The sequence below is a fragment of the Polypterus senegalus genome, chromosome 4, assembly GCF_016835505.1.
Source record: "Polypterus senegalus isolate Bchr_013 chromosome 4, ASM1683550v1, whole genome shotgun sequence".
Classification (NCBI taxonomy): Eukaryota; Metazoa; Chordata; class Cladistia; order Polypteriformes; family Polypteridae; genus Polypterus; species Polypterus senegalus.
The window spans coordinates 78020681-78038081 of NC_053157.1; the positions used below are offsets into that span (position 1 = coordinate 78020681).

Genomic DNA, 17401 nt, shown 5'->3' on the forward strand with positions numbered 1-17401 from the left:
AAGGAAGCTTAATCCAAGTTTTTTATGTTGGAATGGTATCTGTTTAGGCAGCAATACGTAATTTAGTAATTTTTGCATTCTACTCTGAAAATGTGGTTGTTTGTGATCAAAAATATATACAGACTAGGGGGCTCCACCCCTGCTTGCTTCACTCGCCCACCCCCATGTTTGGTTTACCAGATATGCAATTTAAAGAGATTGTTATTTTCATGGGAATTGTTACATATACATTATTTTTATTTTTACTTTAAAAACTTTTGTAAAACAATACTTATCTTTTATTTCCGGCCCAGGGTGTGGTTACATCTGTTTCTCGCAGGACATATAACTCTGCTCGCGTTGTGATGGGGGAGCAGCGTCGAACATTTTAAAGTCTGTACAGCCGCTGTCCTTTTTGCTACTTTGTGTCTCTGCTGCTCGCGTTGTGATCGCTTCTCTGTGATCATAAATATACACCTGACCAAATTGTGTTTTCTTTGAAATGAAACTTCATCATGAAATGTCATTGCTTTAAATGTTGCAGGACCACAGATTCTCATAGTGTATGGTCCATTATTGTGTAAATCTACATTTTGTGCATTGAATGTTGCGAAAGTGAAAAGACTTTGTTTTTTGTTCTTTGCCTTATTTCTGACCTCGCTTTGTCCTGCTGTTGTTTCAAATACACCTGATACACCTAATGCGATCTTTACTATCTTTTTTTTGATACTGTAGCGACTGACGTAATAAAGTGTCACAAAAGTTTTACTTGAACAATCTCCGACTTCGTAACCCCAGACACAACTTTCTACCACCCTCTCCAACCCCTCATCCCCTTGGTCTCGCCCAATTTACTGCATCAATCAATATCTCGCTATCAGTCTTCCGTGCTGTACTCTGCCCTCCCTCAATCGGACCTAACATCCACTTAAAACAAAAAAGGCTTCAACCTGGCTGGGACGCTAGAATACTTTCAAATTTTACTGCTTTCATATTCTTTACCTTTATCTGCATGTGTATTGCACCATTGTTTGTTTCAGCCTTTCAAATTCCAAGGCTTTCATAATCTCTTACCTAAGTTTTTTTTCTCTCCAACGCATTTGGGTCTCTTTTTTCTCCGCGCTGCTCTTTCTCCTTTGCTTAGTCGTTGACGTTTCATCTAGAACGTATTGTCCTTATACGCTTTATATATGCTGAGAGCACAGGATCTGTGTGTGCTACGTGCCTTTACAAGACTGAGTGTTTGCTGGCTGTGCTCTCTTATTTGATATTGTTTGCGTCTCGTGGGTCTTTTAAGTGTCTTCCGAGAAGATCACATCTCGTCTCCGCTGCTTTTCCTTTCCAGGATTTTTTTTTATAATAGAGAGACATATACAGTAAAAAGGTGGCATTTAACATGAATAAATATTAGTGTAGCAAAGTTAGCTGTCATATGGTCAGGTACTGGTTGCCATACTGTGCAACTATGGACACTTCCTTTCATATAGTACACTATGTATAGTGAAATAGGACAATGTATATGTTGTGAAGGAGACAAGAGAACAAATAAGGTTTGCGGGGTCCATTCTGTATATTGTAATAGCACACAAACAGCAATACATCAAGTGAAGAATCATAAGAGATTGAGTCAGAACACTGATGCCCTAAGAGGATTAAGGGACCGGGTCTTATAGTTGCAGGGGAGGAAGAGGCCGGAAGTGAGTTCTGTAGGAGGCGTGGTCTGGTAGCAGATGTGGGTGAAGTTCTAATCTGGAGTCCGTTCTGGTGGTCTGTGGAGGAAGGAGAAAAGGCATTAGTGCAGCTCATCAACCTTTGACTCTGTGTCTTCACCTCAGTTAAGCCTTTAGATTGCCACTTACAGTATGTGAGCATGTATAATAATATATACACTGAAGTGGAAATGTGCACCTTATTTTAGTTGTTTCATTTTGCATATTAGGACTCAACTAAAAGTAACTCGTCCTCACAAAGATGTACAATGAGATAAATCTTGTAATGACCTGCAAATAGCACATTCAACTTTATTATTTATTCAATAAAGAATAAGCTAAAAAATTCAGAAATCATGTCTGGCATGTAGAACCAGCTTCATCAGCATTAACCTTGAATTGCCTATTTCAAAAACCTTGATTCTTTTCTTTTTCAGCCATTCTGTTGTAAACTTGTTGGTATGCTTTGGATCATTGTCCTGTTGCATGATTCATTTTTGTCAAGTTTTAAAAAATGAACATATGGCCTTGCATTTTCTAGAATAATCTGGTATAAAGAGGAGCCCATAGTGGACTAAATAAGTCTGAGGCATCAAGGTCCTGTGGAAGAGCTTCTGTCCACAGTCCATCCACATCTTGAAAAATGTCTAGAAATGCATGATACCCTATTGCTCACTCTCTTGCATTGTCATTTCATTTATTTAGTTATTTATTTGGAATTTGTTTTCACATATTTATAATTCTATTAATGATTTTTGATAGTTATTTATGTGACAAATATATTTTGATTTGATTTGATCAGTACAGACACAAGTGCAAATGACACAATACTAAAGGGAAGCAGCTACTTTAGTAAAAAAAAAATCACTTGGGTGTTAAATAATAAGAAAAGGCTTAAATGGCCAGAACTTAAAAAGGAGCACAATCTTATAAAGCAACAAAAAGGACATTAATATCACACACAAATGTTTGTCTACTTTAAAATCCATTTCGTTATTTCTGGATTGACATCAAAAATACTCAAACTGAAAAATAACAGTTTTTTTTAATAAAGCCAGGAATCCAGTTAAAAGTAGTTGGGATGAACACCTGCTTCTAATGTACTGTACTTATGGCTATTATTATTACTTGACTGATGCCTTTATCCAAGGTGACTAACAATATTTGAGATATAATTGGTTACATTTCTTTTATTTTTCCAGTTGATGCACAGACAGGTGAAGAGATGTGCTAATACTCACACTGTGATGTCTAAAGTGGGATTTGACCCCACAACCACAGGGTTTAAAGTCCAAGTTCTTAACCACTACAATACACCACACTGATTGCCTACTGCTGCTGGACTAAAGCTGAGGACCATTTAGTTAAACACCTTGAGCATGGGAAAGGTGCTATATAAATAAAATGTATTATTATTATTATTATTATGTTATTTCTAATTAGCATACACATGAATGTAACATTGAAGCAGCAGCTCTCCTTTATTATGGTATTTGCACCTGTGTCTGAGTATTTGGATACAATTTAAGAAGCACACTCAACAGAAATAAAGTACAGTAAATTGAAATCAAATTTTTCTTAATTTCTTCTAAAGGCAAATATCATACTAGAACACTTTGCTGAATGCAAAATAAGAAAAGAAAAAGGTCAGCTAAACGATTAGATTGATAAAACATAAGATTGACCCACTGATTTGTAATAAGCAAAGATAGCAAATTTACACTGTTAAACAAGCTGTACACTGACTACTTTACATTGTATCAAAGTGTCATATCTTCAGTGTTGTCCCATGAAAAGTTATAATAAAATATTTACAAAAATGTGAGGGGTGTACTCACTTTTGTGAGATACTGTAATTTACACATTAATGGAAATGCTTTCTATTTACATAAACAGATTCATTCTCTGAAGGCTCCTTTATAGCAATTGCCTGCAGTCGATCGCTCTGGTTACATATTTTTAAAATTGAACATGATCATCATGGGAAAAGAAATTAGTATGATCTCTAAATATGTGCTTTCTTCTATTTCTTCCATTTGCAATGTCTTCTAACAACACCAAGTACCCGTAGTAGTTGAAATAGTCTGGCCATTCTGTGAACCATTATATTGTTACAGATTAATTACAATCAAGGGCCTTAAATTTGCAAACAGTATGCGATTAATTTCATCCTGATTATGGCATCCACCAATGGCAGGGCTTACAGTGCAGATAAAGTTCTAAGTAGCTAATCTTTGGATTTTGAGATGGAGAGGAAAGACCAAGTTATGGTACCATAAAGCAACGAGACAGTGGCAGCTAAGTTCTACAAGTTACATCTGTGTCTGTTTCCATCTGTCTAGAGAAATAGTAAGCACATCAAAGAGAAAATTATATGTCAGTTTTCCACAGTATGTTACCTTCAGGTGTCTTAAAAGAATATGTAATGCTAGAAAATGTAAAAATGTAACTAAGGTGTTAATACCGAAGACACCAAATGATGAAATTAGGCTTAAGGAATACATTGAGTGAAACTGAGCCTTTCAGTTTAGAACGTTGCAGTGAAAATCTTCAGACTCTGTGGATTTAAGTATTTCTGTTCTAGAGACGACTTGTTTTTTCTTGGTTTCTAGACTTTGCTCGAATTGATTTTATGATGGCATGTACTGAATTATACAACGTTTTGAGGTACTTTTTGTCGAAGCAGTGTGCTTTTCTCTATATCAAAATATATTAAAATATTTAGTGACATTTAGGCTTTTCTCTCAAAAAGAAAAAAACAGCAACTCAGAGAAAACAATGATTATCTTAACTATACTGTATCTTTTACATTTCAAATATAGTATAGTTCTTAATATTGTTGTTAATTTCTACAGCAACAGTTGCTTATTCCATATTACAAACATCAATTTATTCATCCTTACTTTTACATGACATCACAGTGGTTCATTGTTTGAGTTGAATGTCAACACATATTGTGATTTTTACTACTATATTAAACTGTTATGTTTACTATTATGCTAAATACTAATCCACAGATTAGTATAGATGAAATGATCAAATTAAAGGTAAAAAAGTGAACCAATCAATTGCAGGGAATAAAAGTCTTTAATAAAATGAGTCCTTAATAAAGTTCTAATAATACTGTTATCACAATCATTTGTACATAAGTGAATGTGGCGATACACGTTGAAACATAATGGGAACCTTGTCTGTATATTAAAATTAATTAGCAGCTACTGTTTCAAACAAGAAGAATGTTACGCAGCACTAGTATTTACTTGTTATATTTAAATTGATATTTTTCATATGTAATAAGAAAAAAGAAAATACTTAGTTATGCTAATCAGCTCTACATTGCATTATTAAATGAAACATTATATAGTTATATAGTAAAAAGGATGCCAGAGGAAATGTTAAAAGAACAATGTCAGCTGTAAACAGAAAAAAGGTAATAAATCAAGAAGTGAATAAATATTTAAAATGATGAATTCTACCCAATCTATAAGTCTCTCGTTCCTCTGTTGATTCTTTTTAATGCTGGTCAGTATTCCTTGATGATTTTTTATTAATGATTTTTTTTTTATTTTTTCAAAAATTCAAAAGCAACAACCACCAACTCCACTGAGAAAATGCAGGTGTACACTACTTTAATAGTAATTTTCTTTCTCATGATATGCTGTTGTTCTTTTCAAAATTAAAGTGAAGTTAAATAATTTATGTAACATCTAATTTATAAAGATGTTATTGCTTCATTACCAGCTTCCGTGCTGAAAGCTTGTATTTTATATAATATAAATGAAGTAAAAGAAATCTCAATATACTAAAGCTATAAGCAAAATGAATTTGCTATCCATTACGACTTAATAAAAAACAGTGCTCTACTAGCATAAAATGATTATTTTAATTAGGGAGTTCTTTGTTTTACATACATTGCAAAAATAATGATTTTCAGGATGCCTTCCTATTACATACAAATTACTCCTGAATTTATGTGACTGACATGAAAATGTTTCAATTCTCTGTCCCCCAAAACAAAGACACTAGGAATGCTCAGCAGTTCTAGTCCTCTGCCTGTGTAACTAAAAAGGGTCATCCATGACTTTTGAAGCGGTTTCAGTTCTTGAAGGAGTTTATAAGTGGTGACCCTGAGGCAAGGGATCTGTGCCAGCAATCGAAAAATGCCAGAATTGGCTCTACTCCACTGGGCTGTTGAGCAAGGCCCTTAGCCTGCAATTGCTTCATCCTCAATATGATGTTAACCTGCATCCAACCAGAGGTGGGTAGAGTAGCCAAAAATTGTACTCAAGTAAGAGTAGCGTTACTTCAAAATAATGTTGCTCAAGTCGAAGTAAAAAGTAGTCCACCAAAAAGTAAGTATGAGTAAAAAAGTACTTGGTGAAAATACTACTCAAGTACTGAGTAACTGTTTGAACATAATAAATGATTTATTTTTTAGAGATGTACTAAGATAGACAAAAAAGTAAAATAATGTGCAAATTCTGCTATTTCCAAATAATGAAATAAAAAAGATGATTCAAAATAAATAACATTTTTACAAAATAAAGATGCACAAATAACACAAAGTTCCAAATCTCAGTTTTTCACAACAAAGCTTTTGAAGCCAATACCTACAGTAGGTAACATGTATGTTTGAACAGTGCAAACTACTTACAGTGACGAGATATCCTGTACACTGACAGTATAATACTGCATATGCACTTTGTGGTGTAGCGGGTCCACGGCTTCAAAAAAAAAAGGCCAGTTTCAAATCCATAAAGCCGTGTCACTCTCTGTGGGCACAATTGCACGACCGCGGGAAGTTAGTGAAGTAGTTGGAGCAAGTCACACTTACACGTGCGGGTCCAATCATTCTCAGTTGATTTATTAGCTTCCTGTGGCGTGTGATTAAGGCCCACAGAGACGGGACTGTATATATACGGGTCAGCACAAAAAAAGAAGGGGGAATCAAAGAAAAGGAGAAAAGACATGAGGTTAAAAGACATGAAAGGCAGGCTTGGGAATGATGATCTGGTTCTTGCAGTGAAGCTGTGACCGTTTAGCAGTGAACAGGAGCCCCGCATGACTAAAAAGTCTCTTACAGGCTGCAAGACGTAGGAAGTTTGTGTGTGGTTATGTGACTGCATGGCTACGTCTGATTGGTGAAACAATTATGCAGTAGATCCACTGGCAACTTCTCTCTTGCAAAAATATAGTTTAATGTATAAATGGAAAAAAGTAACGAGTCGAGTGTTGCTCAATGTAGCGGAGTAAAAGTAGCGTTTCTTCTTCACAAATGTCCATCCTTCCATCCATTGTCCAACCCGTTGAATCTGAACACAGGGTCACGGGGGTCTGCTGGGGCCAATCTCAGCCCACACAGTGTGCAAGGCAGGAACCAATCCTGGGCAGGGCGCCAACCCACCGAAGTCTTCACAAATGTACTCAAGTAAAAGTAAAAAGTATGGTGCAGAAAAACTACTCTTAGAAGTACAATTTTTTTAAAAAGTTACACAAGTAAATGTAATGGAGTAAATGTAACTCGTTACTACCCACCTCTACATCTAACCCTGCAAGGTCCTCCAACTTACAGGGAAATTGGGGTTGGTGGCAGGATTGGCATTCCAGCCCTCCATAAAAAACCTGATACTGTTCCAGTGTGGTGCTGAGGTGTCATCCACTGCACTTGGGTTGCAATCCAGGTATGGTTCGTCGTGTGGTGAGTGCGGCAACGTGCTATCAGTGCATGCTCCCAACTGAATCCTGTGTCATGAACAAAACTAAAGTGGAGACTCTGGTGGGAAAAAGAAAGACCCAGATTTAGTAAAAATTAGAAGGGTAAGTTTTGGTATTTTTCAAGTCGAAGTTATTTCTTCATGGTATAAATTAATTTGTCACTTGAAATTGTGTTCTAAAGTGAAGCATTTTTATATATTTTTATGGTATTAATAAAAGTATTATTATTGTTATTTGTCTTATAATTTTGAAAACTGCATTGTAAAATTAATAAACTGTTGTCTTCTCATATCGGACATGTTTGACATTTTTATCTGTTGTGGTCCCTGGCCGGGGCTGTAGCCCGGCCGGGACGCCCAGGAGGACGTGAGGAGGGCTTGTGCCTCCTCCAGACCGCGAGGGGGCGTCCGTCCTGGTTCTGTTGGGAACCACGGGTCGAGGGCATGGAAGCCCTACCCTGTAGGGGCCCGTGGTCACCGCCAGGCGGTGCCCCGATGCCGGTTTATCCGTACGATCCTCGGCTGGGGCTGGAGCCTGGCCGGGACGCTTTGGAGGACCAGAGGAGGGCGAGTGCCTCCTCCAGACCGAGTGGGGGCGTCCGTCCTGGTTATGCAGGGGACCTCGGGTACAGGGCTTGGAAGCCCAGCCCTGTAGGGACCCGTGGCCACCGCCAGGCGGCGCCCCAGGGCCTAATTATTCCGGAGGGAAGACGACCGGGGAGACACGGACGGCTTCCGGGTGCGCAGCCGGTACTTCCGCCACACAGGGGTGTGGCCACCGTTAAGTGCCAGGAAGCAGCTGGAGCCCATCCGGCTCCCCATAAAAGGGGCCGCCTCCCTCCAGTCAGCGGTGGACGTCGGGAGGCAGTGTTGGCGAAGCTTGAGAGAAGACAGGAGGCGGCCAGGAAGGCACGAGACTGTGGGCCTGGACATTGGGGAAATCGGTGCGAGAAGGCACTGGGGGTGCACGTGAGCATAAAAACTGTAAATAGTGTAAATAAACAGTGTGTGGGTGCAAAATATGTTGTCCATCTGTCTGTGCCGGGGCCGGTGTTCACTCTGTGGAGACATAGACAAGTTTACTTTATATTTTCAGAATTATATATATTTCTGTTATGTTTTATTCATACTTCTTAAAAGTATATTTTTGTGTTTTACAATTTTGTCATTTGTGAGTTATGAGGTTCTTTGATAGAGTTGTCGTCAACCTAACAAATATTACATATGTAGTTTTTGGTAGGCTAAGTGAGATGTTTTTATAAAAGCAAATAATAGAATCAAACAGCCTTTGGAAAGTCTTATTCTATTATAGCCTAACGGCATTCTGTTTTTTTAATTCTTTTTTCATAGTTATACAAATTTGTATTTAGGTCTATGAAATTTTGTTAGTGGTAAAAACTGATTTTTAACTAATACAACTGCATTTTTCCCTTCATTGTTTAAAATGGCTTCAAAAATATTTACTTTGTTTTCAGTTTAATGCCTCTTCTTCTTCTTCTTCTTTAACTTTTACAACTTCTATGTGGGGTTGATGTGCCTAATCAACCTTCTCCAAACAACTTGGTCCTGCACCTCCTCCTCATTCAAACCCTTTTCCTTCAGATCTTGTTTTACTTTGGTCTCTGTCGCTTTCTCTTCCCCTGTATTTCTATTCCGATCACTCTTTTGCCCACATATTCATTGTCTGTCCTCTCCACATTTTCATACCACTTTGAGTACTTTCTTGTAATTTCTTAGATATCTTTCCCACTTTTGGTGTACCTCTGATTGCCTCATTTCTTATTTTATCCTTTTTGTATCCATCTCAACATTCTCATTTCTGCCACATCTACCTTCTTCTTCTTTCAGTTTGATGCTTCTGTACTGTTATTAGTAGGGCTAATTCTAGCACAGATGTTATATTTTGTTACTCAGCTGTCATGTACATTGAACTGTGTAGTTTCCGCTCCCAGAAGCTCTTTTCCTGGGTCTATTTGTGAGACTCACGTCTATTTTTTCATTCAAACCTAGACTAAAAACCCACTAGTACTCTCTGTGTCTGCTATTCAATGAGATTGTTTTTTACTGTAATCAATTTATTGTACTGTATATTGAATTAACTTGGTTTCTTACCCTTAAAATGCTTTACTCATAATTTATGAAATTACCTTTCTGTGTTGTTTCATACCCTGCATTTTAAAATGTATTGTGTATACTTACAAGCTCCTCCTTTTATCTGTTAGTGGTATTTGTTTTGGATTTGATGTATTTCTATAGTAACAGTGTGTATATTTGTTAATATGTTTCACTTTTACAGTGTCATGTGTTAATAGTTACAAATTTATTAAATAAAAATCTCTAAGCCAAATAATAAAAAAATCTTGTGCCAGTTCTACGTGTACAGTAATACTATCCTTTTGGGTTCCATAATGTGGTCGAAAATTAACATCTTATTAAAGAAAGAAATATCCTCTAACAGGACAATTCAGTAATCGGGCAGGAGAAAAGCTGTTCATTGAATCTTTCAATTACGTTTCAGCAAAATGCCTTGGAGAGTGCATTCTTCAAAAGCAGTCTGTTACAGCATGGTCAGAATGGTCAGAGAAATCAAGAATAAAGGTTCATTTTATAAACTATTCAGTTTACATGCAATGTCAATCAATGCATACATTTTACTCTGGTTGGTTCATTGGTTTACACCCCAATGATTTACAGTATATAAAATAAAAGTCTATTATATTCTGTTTCTTCTTAAACTTTTGAGTTTTGACACCACCCTTGAAATTTCTCTGCATATAACAACTGTCCATTCTCATTTATAGGACATCTGCTGATGTCTTAGCCATCACTTAGTCATCCTTCAGTAGATTTTGTATATTACATCAGCCTTTCTTCTGGTACATTATTTACTTGACCATCTCAGTATTTTTCCTAAACCAATTCTTATATTTCAGTGTGCATTTTGTTGTTCACTTGACCTTAATCTGGTTTCCTGGTGTGCTTGAACAGGTTTCTAACATGTATTAAGCCTTTATGCTATTTCTTTAAGATGAATGCTATGTTACCCTAAAATTATTCTTTTACAATAATCGTACAGAAATTTGAATATTATTGATGTATGTCCTAATGTGGTGGGAGTGCCTATATTTTTATAGGTTTGGCAGCTTGTGAAAGAAGTAATTTTTGATGTTTATAGAAGCCAGTCTGCACCAAAAGAATCCATATTTTGTAACATATCCATACTTTTGGCTTAATAATTCATAATAATAACTTTAATATGTTAAATCAGTTACTTGCTAAATTGTTTTGGACATTGTAAGTTTTAATTTTAATTATTTGGTTAATGAACTCCTGCTCTTGCTGTTGTCTTTGGATTTTGGATGTCCTGTTCGGTGTTCATCAATATTTTGTTGACTTTTTGATCATTTTTAAACTCTCCCCTAGTTTTGAAACTGAATTTTTTTAAATAACTTTAATTATTATTATATTAAGAACTTATTTTGTTATTTGGATAAGGGGATTCATGGTGTTACTCTCCCTTTTTTGAGAATGTGCAGGCCTTAAGCCTGCTTAGGAGTTTCTGGACCAGGACTACTTTATGTTTAGTGGCCTTAATGTAGTGTTATGGCCTGGCTTATGAAATTGAAACCATTTCTGAGTTTTAAGAGCTCTAATTCAGAATAGAATTATTATGACCACAGTGACTACTACAGAAAATCCTGGAGATGAAAGACTCTAAAAAGGAAAAGTCAGACTTGTAGTTAAGAAAACAAACAGATAAAAGATAAAAAAAGGAGTGTAAACAACAAACAGAGCCCAACTGTCAGTTCCACAATGTATTTGGCTTTATTTTGAATAGATTTATTTTGAATAGTTGTTGAATTTTGCATGCCACCATCTTATACAGGTGACATTTAATAATGTCATATGAGGCATGATTTCCCAGTCACATGACTGGCAACAAAACAACATGGCTATGGCCATCAGAAATCCCCATCATAACAATAAAATTAATAAATTATGGAAAAATGTATACAAATTCCAAAGAGAGAATAATTTATTCACAATATGTCATTGCACAGAATTATTGCTGGAATTGCAACACTGTTTCTTTCCATTGGTAGCAGCATATCGCCTGAAAGAGTTTCCCTAAATGATAAACTGAAAGAATCAAAATTATTATTTTTCCATTGTGCTCATATTTTTGTAAGAAATGTAATTGTTTGCAAAATGTTAAGAAATAAAATGAGAATAATGCCCACTGATTTTATTACTCTTGCACTATGAATTTATTTAGTAGCTAATAATGCTTCATAGGAAAACTTGAAACACTTTTTTCAAATTTAAGAAAAAGAATTACAGTGACGAACTGTAATCTATATTTCAGTGGTCGTTTGCTGCTGTTTTTCATAAGAGTACCTTTAAATTTAGCACATTATAAAGCTGACTTTTGTGAGAAATAGTTTATTTTAAAAAAGTTGAGAAACAATATTTTAAAATGCTTAACAATCAACATCGAAATAGACCCACACAATATCCCTCATACCCCCCAACCCAGTCCTGTAATTTAGCACCAGGGACCGTGTCTGTGCAAACTGATCACACCACCACACACTATTCAGGCAGTGCCTGCATCACAAGTCCCTACATTTAAAAGATTTAACTGTGAAGGGAGTCAACTCCAATTACTGTACAATTGGCCTTGCTGGATGCCCCATTAATCCTTGATGCAGACAAACCTAGAAGGATCAAGTTGTCAGCCAGTTCTTCAGTGAGATTAAATTGGGGGCTTCCATTTGAAGTACAAAAATGTTTAGCAATTGCAATGCCCAGACACAAGAATTTGCACTGGTGCACTAACAGAGCAAGACCTGAAAGACCTAAAAATACAAGACTGTAAGGCAATATAGAAAAAAAAACTGATAGCATTGAAAAAAGTGAACAAGAGATTAAAGATCAGGATATCAGCATGGGAGGACAAAAGCAAAACATCATCATGAATATCCCTGGAGCAATACAGGGGCTTTAGTGACAGAGAGGTTCTAGGCAAAAGCCAATCAAAAGAAGATGTCATGAGAGAACTGGCATTAACTACTGTATATGCAAATAACTAACTAGCTTTCATTGCATAGTACTTACTCATGGAGAGCAAGTGTCCCAGTATTCTTAAACCATAAGTAACACATTTGTTATTATTGCACAGAGCTAATTGTTTTCAAGATTTTTGTCAACAATGCATGTTTTGCTCAGAAATCATATTAGTTAGTTTCTACTAGAGACCTTCAGAATCATGTGATGTTATTTTAACCAATAAACGTTACATGCTATTATGTTATAATTAAGTGATACTACATTCGAAACTGGGGCAGTAGATCATAATTTTGAAATACTAAGTGGAAATTGAGAGATACTATATCATAATTAGGAGATTTAGGAGATTATGCCTCATATTTATGAGTTAGTAGTTTATAATTATGACATACAGAGTTGAAATCATGAGATTACTCATAATTATAAGATGTAATTCAATATCTTTTTCTTTTTTTTGGCAGAGACTGGTTTTATTGAAAGTGAATATATTTACATTACCTTTTCCTTTTATTAATAGTGATTTCTACTTTTTTTTATTCCTTGAGTGAAATTTTCAAATGATATTTACTTTGTGTTTTTTTGTGTATTTTTCTTTAGTTATCTGCCTTGTGGGACTTGGCTTGGTTGTGTTTTTCTTCAGTTTTCTCTTGTCCATATTCAGATCAAAATATCACGGATATCCTTACAGGTAATCATTTTTTTGCCTATGGAGTGGACTACTGTAGGCTGGTGCCGGAATTAATGTTTTGTCAAGTAAGAACATCACCATAATTTAAATCAAAGGAGTAAATCAGTTTTTTAGCTTAATTTTGCCATTTTGTGTATATCTGCATCTTTGCTTTGAACAACTCCTGTATGAACTTTACTGTAAATCAACAAAAACTTTTATATAACAAAGCTGCCAAATGTTATTTTGTGGTGTTCTGAGTCCTGTCTTGTATTGCATTCACCTGCTACAGGAGATAAGAACAGACAATCTTCCCCAGTGGGAATTTTACCATGAACACACTTGCATGTGGCACTTACAGTATCTGATAGTTCTCAGATAACTTTTTTTTTACCCAGTTTCACCAACCTATGATTGAATCCTGATCACTTTATCTCATTTTGTTATAGAAAACAAAAAGGGTCAGACATTGGCATTTTGCAATGTCCTTGTATTGGAGTGATAAGCTTCTCACTTAATACATTCCCTTTCCTTTTTTATTTTCACAGATAAAATGAGCAAAAACATTTAGTTTCCTTTTATATGAATCAAGCAGCAAATTAAGAGTGACTTCATGTTTCTCTTAAACTTTCAAGCAGAAATACACATAAACTGACCATAGCGTGAACAGTTATTTGCTAAGACTTCTTTTGTAATTTAAAAATAATATTGTTACTAACTGTATGAAAATTCAGCAATGTTTGGCTTATTTTGATGTCTAAGAAAATATGAACTGTAGAACAATGTTCTTATTATTTTTGCTTCAGTGAAACTTTAACTGTATAGAGTATTAAACCCTGTGAATTTCCCCTTGGGATTAATAAAGTATCGATCTATCTATCTATCTATCTATCTATCTATCTATCTATCTATCTATCTATCTATCTATCTATCTATCTATCTATCTATCTATCTATCTATCTATCTAAACATGAAGGTGTATTGCATGTCATAAGCATTAGACTAGTAACGATGGTTTAAAAACTCAGATGTATGTTGAAAGGGAACAATCTATTTTGACTAGTTTTAAAATATTAAAAAATGACTGCCTGAATAATTTAATGAATAAAAGAGGGCTGTCGTTCAACTGACCTCTTCTTTATAAAGTAACTTTAGGTTATAGCACAGAAGATGATACAGTATGTTGTCTTATAATTGCTATTATGTAGATGATGTTATCATTAATTCAGATTCTGTGGAGGTTAGTTTTTGAAGTAATTTATGGTTTATACAACAAAGTCTTTAAGCTTACAGATACAATTGAAAATATCAAGATTAACCAATTTAGCATAATGTATTTCACCAGCACTATCATACTGTTGTAACTGTTACAATGCATATTTCGTAATGTGGCTAGTAATGGAAACACTTATCTGTTCTTTTTTACAGCTTTTTAATTAAGTGAGTAAAGTGGTTTCCTTCATGAAAAGAAGACAGCTGTTGCCCAAGATTGCTACTAAGCAGCTAACTCTAAACTATTTAAAATGACATAAAATGTCAAATTTGCATGAATTTTGATAATTGTAATGTGTTGTGGGCTTAATAAATTTATTATCTAATTTAATTGTTTTCCTTTTGTTGTTGTGGTTGACAACGGTCAAACACGATTCATTAATTTAAACAAATCTTTTCCTTATAATTACCTCCACGTTTTTTCCAATGCCCTAAGCACTGGATACAACTTTATAGCATTTTGCTTGAAATTACATGGTTGCAAAAAGAATTTATAATATATATGAAAATGCATTTTATTGTTTTAGTAACATGGATGCTGATACAATTGTTGTAAGTTTGTTTTTCATTATGCATCAAACATTGCAAGCACATTTGAGAATTCTTTTTATATCCGTGCACACAATCTGCAACAAATTGCTTCAGTTTATGTTTACTGTTTTATCAGCAAATTCCACCTGGAAGTAAAAATTAATTTTCTACCCAGATGTTTTCTCTGTGCAGTTTATTTTCAAAAAATAATGTTCTAAATAAAAGTGGCTGAGTTGTATGTATTTTCCCCCCAAAAAAATAATACTAATCAAACATTGTTTTGGAATTAGATTCTTGGTGGGAAAATAGCTATCACTTCTACTTGCATAGCTGTATATTTTTGTATATAGTAAAGCCCTATATATGTGTGTGTGTGTGTGTGTAATGCAATTAGAACAATTAATTTTAACGAAGGAAAGCCCTATTAAAAGCAGCAAGTTTTTCTTTACGAATTGAAATCAAGCCAATCTGGACTCTAATATGCTGCAGTCACCCATCTCCACACATTTTTCCTTTATAAGAAAATCAAATGAAATTACTTGTAAAGGGAAACTAGTGTGTAAGGTTTTACAATGTAAAAAACAAGCCTGCCTGCTTAGTTCTTATCACTAAGTCAACTGGAAGTCGATTGTAAACACGAACTTAAGAATAAACCAGAGTTATTGATGAGTCCACGGATGTTCAAAGATGGAGTCCATGGTGGCTGCAGATTCTCTTAATTCTTGATTATAACTGCACTCCTTCATTAGGCATCCTTATTGCCTTATTTCTGATCATTTCATGTTCATTTAGAATTAATTAAAATCTAAATTCTTAATTAGCTTGTGTTAATATAGAACTAACAACAGATATTTCACCATGTAAACTGGTGTCTGCACACCTCCACCTTCCTTCAAGCAGCTTTATTTTTGATTTTTTTCTGTTTGTTTTGATTAAGTAGAAGCAATTTATATTAAACAGTCTAAAACATGAGAGACAACGATACATAGTCGCCATATTGATATTGGTTTGTTGTAAGTAACTTTCCTTGTTTAAAAATGTGTGAAGCAGAGGGCACAGTAGCCTTATGAAACATTTTATGAATTAAAATTCTTCACCAGAAAAGAGGTTAAGTATACCACAAAAGCAGAATTTAAGGTGTGATGTAAGTCAGAATCCTTAGTATGAACTCAGAAAGAAGTTTAATTTAACAGTAAGTTCAATAATATAACTATTAAACTACTGAATACAAACTGCTGTATTGAATGACTGCACCAACTGTGGTTCTCAGTGGACTAAGATGAATTGCTAAGAGCATCATATCTAATCATTGGCGATATCAGCACATACATGTTAGCACAATTAACATGAAAACATCCTGATGAGGCATTGCATACAGCAAAAAAATTCTTTTAATCTAACCTGAGGGAAAAAAGCAGGTAAAGGAAATTTTCCAGCCTAAAAAAATTAAAAAGTGGTTAGTAACAGTATTTCTCAGCTGATGAAGATTCATTGTTCAAGCGTTGCACATTAAACCGTCTTTTTACTTTTACAAAGTCACTATAACCTTTATCATTTTTTTTCTTTTGTATATCAATTCTGACACTGCCCTTCTCTAACTCCCTTTAATCTGTCCCATCAACATGATTAGTTCTCCAACAAAGACAATGGGAAGAAAAAAAAAATACTCAGAGCCTAAAATCCTTTACAGTGAGGTTGGCACATCTTATTTGACAGCTTTAGCAGTTTACTGTCAGACAGAATTAAAATTGTGAATTGGCAACAAAGCACTGCTGCTGTTCCCTTGTGATTTTTTTGTAAATGTTAATCAAATTCTAACTAAACCAATTAGAGAGAACTATTTTTGTAAACTATTTAAAGGCAGCAGTTTGAAGTTCATTTAAGCATCAAGTTATATTGAAATTCAGTGCGGTCCTACAGCCTTTTACCATCCATTTTTAATCCCATTTAATCCAGTTCAGCATCGCAGAGCCACCGTTTGTCTCAACAGCACTGGGTACAAGGCAGGAATCAGCTGCAGATGGGCTGTCATTTCATCAGTAGGCACACTTACAGAAATGCTCACCCACTCAGCTGAGGGTCAGTTTTGAGTAAGCAGTAAACTGATATACATCTTTGGTGTGTGCAACGAAAACTGGAATATCTAGTGAAATATTCACACAGACAGAGAATGGGTAACCTCCATATTGAGAGAGCCAGGTGAAGATTTAAACTCATACCTGGTTAAAATGAGACAGCTGTGCTAATCACTGTGGCCAATTTCTATTTAGTATCACATCTTTCAAAGTTTGTTTTACTATTTATGGTTTCATGTCACGCATGACCAAAAATACAGTTCCTCTGAACACTTGACTTTCTCTTTCCACCAAATGTCAGGTGGTTCAGAAGGTAATAGCACTAAGGTTCAAGCTTCATTTGAAAGTGAAGCACCTTTCTTTGTGAAATATGTGCTGTATATA

At 35.1% G+C, this 17401-nt stretch overlaps 1 protein-coding gene across 1 annotated transcript in view; it reads left to right on the plus strand.

The window, feature by feature from the left end:
• The window catches only part of tusc3 (tumor suppressor candidate 3), a 532092-nt gene extending 516976 nt beyond the window's left edge, over positions 1–15116 (plus strand). The window contains exons 9-10 of the mRNA XM_039750910.1: positions 13070–13160; positions 14568–15116. Coding sequence (XP_039606844.1) covers positions 13070–13160; positions 14568–14583 — 107 coding nt within the window. The 3' untranslated portion in view covers positions 14584–15116. The remainder of the gene's footprint in view (positions 1–13069; positions 13161–14567) is intronic.
• Positions 15117–17401: the final 2285 nt, after the last annotated feature.